Source organism: Urtica dioica, chromosome 7 (assembly GCF_054948205.1).
Source record: "Urtica dioica subsp. dioica isolate 48M chromosome 7, U.dioica_male_clone48M_v1_H2, whole genome shotgun sequence".
NCBI lineage: Eukaryota > Viridiplantae > Streptophyta > Magnoliopsida > Rosales > Urticaceae > Urtica > Urtica dioica.
The window spans coordinates 22,590,942-22,599,128 of record NC_142762.1 but is presented as its reverse complement, the minus strand read 5'-3'; the positions used below and the strand labels follow the sequence as shown (position 1 = coordinate 22,599,128).

Here is an 8,187-nt window from a genome sequence, read left to right as displayed (position 1 = left end):
TGTTTTGTAGTGAAATGAGAAAAAAAAATGATGATTTTGAGTTTTGATGTGATGGAAGAGATGAAATAGATTGTTGAGAATGAATTTATGAAGAGTTTTCGTATGGTAGGTGTGGTCTCACTCTCCTTGATGTGAAATGAATGATTTTTTTTATAGGATTTCTAGAGTGTTGGATGTGTTTGGAGTGCCCTAGATGGGTTGTAGGACCCAATTTGAGTGAAAAGTTAGTGAAAAATGGGTTTGGAGCCATTTTGACCATGAAAAACGAGGTTAGCCGAGTGGTAACCATGGCCGAGTCAGCGGTCGGCCATGGTCGAGTGGGAGTGGCCGTTGGGTGGAGGCCATGATCGAGTGATGACTCGGTCATGGTTGGCTGAAGTTTCTTCTCGGGTAGTTGTCATGACTGAGTCACTAGTCGATCATGGCCAAGTGAAGTGACTGCCGGATTGGGGGCCACGACCAAGCGATGACCCGATTAATTATTTTACTCTCATAAAGAAATAATATATAATAATTTTTTCCTCTTATATAAATTTATACATTTAAATCAATATGTTACCGAATTCTTTTAAACTGAATATACAAATTGTATTTTATTTGATTTTTCATTAATGATACGATAGTACCATTAAAAATTGATACTCATAATAATCGTAAACATGATAATGTATTATCATATTTTAAGAATTTACATTTTACATGTTTGATGTGGTATGTTCATTGATAGAATTTGAAATACAATTTTATTAACAATTCATTTTTTCTCACAAAAAATATAAAAAAGAGTCATTAGATCATTAGCTCAATAGATAACTCTTTTTTAAAAGGATAAATTACACTCATGCTCTCTGAACTTTTGAAAATTTAATAACGTGGTCCCTATTTTTATTTTTCTTACAGTATCGCCCTTAAACATTTATATTCTTACAAACTTAGTCATTCCGTCAAATTTTTTCTATATTCCGTCTATTTTAACTTGTGTAATCGACATATTACAACTTGAATATTTAAAATTAACTATATATCCTTTATTTAATTATGTTATATTTAAAATTAATAAATTAAAATTAAAAAATTTCATTTTTCATTTTGTTTGTTGTCTTTTTTTTAATACTTTTTTTTTATACATTTCCATTATACTTTTTTTTCACGATAATAGAAAATTAATAATAAATAATAATTCATTTTTACAATTCATTTTTATTAAAAATTCATATTTTACATAATTATTTTATTTTTATTTATTTTTTATATAATAAATAATAATTTTTAATAATATTAAATAATTATAAAATCAATATTTTTTGTTATTTTACAATTTTGTCCCTGTTTAAATAGTCACATGCCAATCACATGGGCAAAAATGGATGGATTGTTGAGAAAAATAGACGGAAGGACTAAGTTTGTAAGATTGTCAAAGTTCAAATGTGACGCTGTAAGAAAAATAAAAATAAGGACTACGTTGTTAAATGGTCAAAAGTTCAGGAGGCATTTATGTAATTTATCCTTAAAATTATAAATTTTTATATGTATAAGCGGGCAATGCCCGCTTATACATAATTATATATGTATGCTGAAGTTTGATGAATTTTTATAAGACTTAATTATGTATGTAATTTACGTAAGTAATTTAATTTATTATTTAGTTAATTAATTTATTACGAGCTTGATAGGTTCTTTTTTTAAATAAAATTTTAGTTATTTTTTTAAAAAAGGATAAATTACAGACAATCTTACAGCGTCACCCTTGAACTTTGACATCTTACAAACTTAGTCCTTCCGTTTATTTTTCTCAACAATCCATCCATTTTTGCCCATGTGATTGGCATGTGACTATTTAAATAGGGACAAAATTGTAAAATAACAAAAAAATATTGATTTTATAATTATTTAATATTATTAAAAATTATTATTTATTATATAAAAAAATAAAGAAAAATAAAATAATTATGTAAAATATGACTTTTTAATAAAAATGAATTATTATTTATTATTAATTTTCTATTATCGTGAAAAAAAAAGTATAATGAAAATGTATAAAAAAAAGTATTAAAAAAAAGATAACAAACAAAATGAAAAATGAAATTTTTTAATTTTAAATATAAAATAATTAAATTAAGTATATATAGGTAATTTTAAATATTCAAGTTGTAATATGTCGATTACACAAGTTAAAATAGACGGAATATAGAAAAATTTTGACGGAAGGACTAAATTTGTAAGAATATGAATGTTTAAGGGCGACACTGTAAGAAAAATAAAAGTAAGGACCACGTTGTTAAATGGTCAAAAGTTCAAGGAGCATGAGTGTAATTTATCAAAATTTTAATTATAGAACTTGCTCTCATAAAACTTGTACACAATGTGAACTGTGTATAGGTATTTTAATCTTTTATAGGATTTATCTATGATTAAGACATCACCGTTAAAGACTTGAGACCGAGGAGGCAACATAAACAAATTTACAACTCCCACGGCAATACGGTTTCACCAAATTCCCGTCCATTTCCTCAATCGCCTATGTCACTGCGTCGTGGTTTCACAGATCTGAAACCGAAACCACTCTAATCTCTATGCTCTTCGCGCGATCATAGCCATTGACAACTACGAAACTTAAAATGGTGGTCGTCTCCGCTGCCCGCGACTACCTGAATCGGATGCTTCAGGACATCTCCGGCATGAAAGTCCTCGTCCTCGATTCGCACACCGTAAGACTCGAATCCTCTCAATTTTCGCTCAGATCCTGAAATAACCTCCGAAACTCGCGCAGATTAGCATAGTCAGCGTCGCGTATTCACAGTCCGAGCTGCTCAAGAAAGAGGTGTTCTTGGTGGAATTGATCGAGTCCACTTCCATGTCGAGAGAGTCAATGTTGCATCTGAAAGCCGTTTACTTCCTCCGTCCCACCTCCGAAAACATCCACCACTTGCGCCGACAGTTGGCCACGCCCAGATTCGGAGAGTACCACCTTTGTATGATTTTCCCTGTTTACTCTTGATTCAGTGATTCGTGTGTGTGGTTATGTGTTTTTTTTTCAAGCCTGGCTTACGGCGGTTCCTGGCGTTTTTTTTTTTTTTTTTGGCAGTTTTCTCGAACATGTTGAAGGACACACAGATTCACATTTTGGCCGATTCGGATGAGCTTGAAGTCGTGCAACAAGTTCAGGTGACTTGAATTCTCATACGTATTTCTCACTCACAAATGTTCGAACGGAAATAAAAATACCAATGCTGCATAGATTAAAGAAGAACTTGAGGAGTTTGCAGGGTTGTTAATTTGAATTGGTTCGGTAACTTGTCAGGTTACATTTACGCAATTTGATGTTGTTGAGAGCGTTGAAGTTGCAACGATTGTTGGTTTTCTTTTTTAATGTGCAGGAGTTCTATTTAGACTTTGTCGCGGTTGATCCGTATCATTTCACTGTAAATATTGCAGCCAACCATGCTTATATGCTTCCAGCCGTCGTAGACCCTGGAAACTTGCAGCAATTTTGCGATCGGGTCGTTGATGGTATCGCAGCTGTTTTTCTGGCCTTAAAACGACGACCCGTCATAAGATATCAAAGGACCTCTGATGTCGCCAAACGGGTTGCCCACGAAACATCAGTAAGTGTTGTTTCTAGTGTGTGACGTGTTGATAGATACATTTTTAAAGTTTTTAGATGTGAATTTATGGTGCCAAGAGGCTAGGCTTTTAGGTCATTGGGAGATTCATGTGATCTTTTGGATGTTACAGAAGCTGATGTACCAGCAAGAGAGTGGTCTTTTTGATTTTCGAAGGACAGAAGTTTCTCCATTATTGCTGATACTTGATAGAAGAGATGATCCAGTGACACCATTGTTGAATCAATGGACTTATCAGGTAATTGTGGCTGTAGTGCGTATGCTTTTTTCATTTTGTGTATGAGAATTGTGTCTCGTTCTTGTTTTCTTACCAAAACATGTGATGAGACTGAGACCAAATGATTGAACCTTGCAGGCCATGGTTCATGAATTGATTGGTATTCAAGATAATAAAGTGGACTTAAAAAGCTTGGGGAATCTTCCAACGGATCAGCAGGTTGGTTGGTTGTGCAATTTAATCTGAGTTTCGCATGTACTTCTGGATACTTAAAAATGCTTAGGTGTTTCCTTTCCTTTTCGTTCACGTATCTTATGTACTTTCAGGAGGTTGTGCTCTCATCAGAACAAGATTCATTTTTCAAATCTAATATGTACGAGAACTTCGGAGACATCGGATTGAACATAAAACGGTTGGTTGATGAGTTTCAACAAGTATCAAAAAGTAATCAGAACATCCAGACAGTAGGTATGTTAGCAGAAATTTTCCGAAATGTTTGTATATTGCCAGATGGTGTGTTCGCTATCTTGGGACGCCGTGTGTAAACAACTGTATTTAATTGTCAAATGTTCAAGTGTTTTGCAGACGACATGGCCAAATTTGTTGATAATTACCCTGAGTACAGAAAAATGCATGGAAACGTTTCAAAGCATGTGACGTTAGTTACAGAAATGAGTAAGATAGTTGAACAGCGAAAGCTCATGCTGGTATCACAAACAGAACAGGAATTAGCTTGCAATGGTGGGCAGGTGGCAGCTTTTGAGGTACTATAAAGATTTTTGCATTTCCTGATAAGTTGGCATTAATGCTGAGTTCATATAAGAAACGACAACAAAAAGGATAACATCCTTGTTACTTTAAACCTGTCGTCCAATCACAGAATAAATTGGGTATAAAATCGAAGATCTAAAATCTCAACTATTCAAGCAGCCAAAGTGCTATCAACAAATTAAAGTCAAACGACTTCCATTGAAAATATTAAATTTCTTAAAAAATAAGTATGTTCCTTCGAGTCCATCTTTGCCATAGAGTGCTACACATGCATAGAATTATTTAAGAGAAATAAAAAATGTCGGTAACGAACTGTAGGAGTGGTCAGAATGGTCGCTTATTTTCTTTTAATAATTGCTGAACAGATAGAAGCATGATAGTTGGAGTTTGGATGCATTCCATTTGGGTTGGAGTTCAGGGCTTTGTTATATTAGCCTTTGTTATTCACGTTGATGCATTTTATAAATTTCCAAATCATATCTCAAACTAGGGAGTTTACATATATCTATTTGTCAATTTACCATAGTTATAGTTTAAAAAGTAAAATTTACTTCAATAATGATTTTGATGCATCTCTTATTCAGCTTTGTTCTGCACTCATTGCTTCGAAATTCACAGAACGATAGTACAAACCATTCGTTTACTGACAATTTATAGAATTAACATTCTTTAGTGGCTTGTGAGTGTCCAGCTCTGACCTATTTGTCTTCGCACGAAATGTTCCTGTAGGCAGTGACGCAGCTTATAAACAATGAGAATGTATCTGATTTTGACCGTCTACGCCTAGTGATGCTGTATGCTTTGCGCTATGAAAAAGAAAGCCCTGTTCAACTCATGCAGCTATTTAATAAATTGGCTTCTCAGTCTCCCAAGTACAAACCCGGGGTAATTTTTAAGAACCAGTACTTTAATTCTTAGAGATTATACTGTTTTTCAGACATTAATTTTCGGCCGGCGAAGTTGTTCAGTGATGCTACATCATTTTCCTATGACTAGTGAAAAAGGGATCATAGTTATATGATAAAATGGCTGTTACGTTTGTCAGCTTGTACAGTTCCTGTTGAAGCAAGCTGGTGTTGACAAGAGAACTGGAGATCTGTATGGAAACCGTGATTTTTTAAATATTGCACGTAATATGGCTCGTGGACTAAAGGTTTGCTTTGGAGAATTATACTATTTTTGCTTGACATCTGAGTTTTAAATGCTTATAGGTTGTTTTACCCTGAAATGACAGGGGGTAGAAAATGTCTACACACAACACCAACCTCTTCTCCTCCAAACAATGGAAAACATTATTAAAGGAAGACTGAGAGATGTGGATTATCCATTCGTCGGAAACCATTTTCAACAGGGCAGGTATGTTGCTGTAACAATATCCGTTTCTGAAAATTTTACATAACATATGGAGTGGAAGATTGCGTCTCTACTTTGTTGAGTGGCGAACAATTTCTTGTATAAATAACATGTTTCCATGCACCAAGAGATTTATGCGGAAAAAAATTATTTATTTTTATTTTTATTTATTTTTTGGGTGGGGAGTAACATTTTTTTATTTTTTTATTTTTTTTATAGTAAAATATATCCAGCCTCTAGTGTCATTATGTTTGTGAAATTTATATCATGTGCTTGGGTACGTAGGAGCTGCATAATATTTTCTCAAGGAAAAAAAGTCGTTGCAAATCGTACGCTTTCGTTAGTGTTTTGGATGATATTTTGGTTCATTGCAACAGACCACAGGAAGTGATCATTTTCATTATTGGTGGAACAACATACGAGGAATCCCGATGTGTTGCTTTGCAAAATGCCACCAATCCTGGAACTCGATTTATACTTGGTGGTTCACTAATTCTCAATTCCAAAAGGTACTCAGCATCCATGCTTTAGTTTAATGGGCTGTTGGGACTAGGAAGTGTACTTGCTCTCTCTCTGTTGCTGTGGCACTTAAAGCGCCCATGCCTTTTTCTCCACATTTCTCTTCCTTGAGATGCAAATCATAATGTAATTTTTGTCTTCGGACCTTTTCTGCTCCGATGTATGAAGTTACTGTTATTGACAACGAACGATTAGCAACATTTTGTTGTAGAACAGCAGCATATTAAGCAGATTGGGAAGCCAAAAACCAAAAAAGAAACAAATTAATATTTGGATTGTCCTCTAGGATTGATATCTCGTGTCATATAGTGAAAAGTGTAATGGTTTTGTACTCCCCTTTTTCCCTTTCTTTTTTTCGAAAGTAACTAGGTTTGAAATTTCAGGTTTCTGAAGGACTTGGAAGAAGCTCAGAGAATAGCTCGATCAAGCACGTCAGTGGTGTGAAGCCATGTAGATAGTCGAGTGTTTAAGAATGTTAACTATTCTACACCGAATATACATCGGAAGTTGATTGGGGCTTCATTTTTTACAATTTGAAAGAAAATTGGAGCGGTTTAATCCCGTTACACACACACACCTGAAGAAATTGAAGTGAAGATGAGTCTAATCCACATCGTTTTAATAGGTTCACTAAACCCAGTTTAGGAGTGTCTACTTAGAATTGACTGGGTTAGAGTATTTTTGTTCATTAAAAGGTATTTACTATCACTGATGTAAAGTATCCTTACTCCTTTTTCTTTTCTTCCGCTTTTGTTATGAAATGTAGTGGAAAATATAGTTTTCTTTTCTCGTCAAACTTGGTAGTAAACCTTGGGTTTTGGATTGCAAGAACGATGTTACCGTTGTAAAGAAATTACAGTAAACACTTTATTGTCATTACTTTCTTTTCGAGGGGAGTGAGGGAACTAAATAAGAAATAGGCTAAAGGGCAGTGACAAGGAACTCTTTTTAGCTCTGACAATAATTAAATAAGATTCGGCTGACGGGCGGTGACAAGGAACCCTTTTTTAGCTCTGGCAATAATTGATTATACAAGTAAGGTTTTCACTTTCTGTGATAGTGTGAGAAGATAATGAAATGGATTATTTGTATTTTTGTCCCTGTAAAAAAAAAAATCGGTTATTAGGGATGAAGCAAGGAATTCAACTTAGGGGGAGGTATATGCCTCCCTGGCTCCTTACTGGTTTCATGCTTATCATTCACCATATTAGAGGATCTCTAACTCAAAAGTTCAAACTCCAGTTTCTTGCACTATAAATTGCAATTTCATACACTCTACAATGTAGTTTGTCATCAAATTGTATTTTATCTTCAGCCCAATACTCTATTTTTTAATTTAAAAAAAAATATACTCGTTATTTCTCTATTATTTTAATAATTTTAACAATTTTTTTTGCACTATAGTCCACGTGTATCTTTTGTTTAACTATGACCACATTGTTTTGCTAATCTCATAATGAAAGAGTCTCGATTCTGGAAACAAATATTAAATGAGCGTACATCTACACTTTTTCTATGAGAGCTAAATTCCATATTCGCAAGTCTTTTTTCGCATCATTCATACATCGAACTCCCAAAACATAAGTATTAAGCTTTTATTAGATGTGAACAATAAACGAGGACTATCATAGAATATATATATATATATATATATCATTTTAAATGAGGACTACAGTTATGAATCACACGTCGTTTATGTTCTCA

The 8,187-nt window shown here is 33.8% G+C and overlaps 1 protein-coding gene across 1 annotated transcript; it reads left to right on the top strand.

Annotated features, from left to right (window-relative positions):
* Positions 1-2,417: 2,417 nt before the first annotated feature.
* On the top strand, positions 2,418-7,359 carry VPS45 (vacuolar protein sorting 45). The gene is made up of 13 exons (XM_089620594.1): positions 2,418-2,708; positions 2,771-2,972; positions 3,086-3,165; positions 3,378-3,605; positions 3,736-3,861; positions 3,979-4,059; positions 4,167-4,308; positions 4,426-4,604; positions 5,341-5,496; positions 5,657-5,764; positions 5,846-5,967; positions 6,342-6,473; positions 6,867-7,359. Exons 1-13 carry the CDS (start codon positions 2,619-2,621, stop codon positions 6,925-6,927), a joined length of 1,707 nt encoding a protein of 568 aa, XP_089476720.1. The 5' UTR covers positions 2,418-2,618; the 3' UTR covers positions 6,928-7,359.
* The last annotated feature ends 828 nt before the right edge of the window (positions 7,360-8,187 follow it).

Excerpts from the sequence above, each read along its gene's own strand:
- VPS45 (XM_089620594.1), top strand. The coding sequence starts at position 2,619 with ATGGTGGTCGTCTCCGCTGCCCGCGACTACCTGAATCGGATGCTTCAG. Across the intron at positions 4,060-4,166 it reads ATCTTCCAACGGATCAGCAG|GAGGTTGTGCTCTCATCAGA; the intron begins GTTGGTTGGTTG and ends ATGTACTTTCAG. Across the intron at positions 5,968-6,341 it reads AACCATTTTCAACAGGGCAG|ACCACAGGAAGTGATCATTT; the intron begins GTATGTTGCTGT and ends TCATTGCAACAG.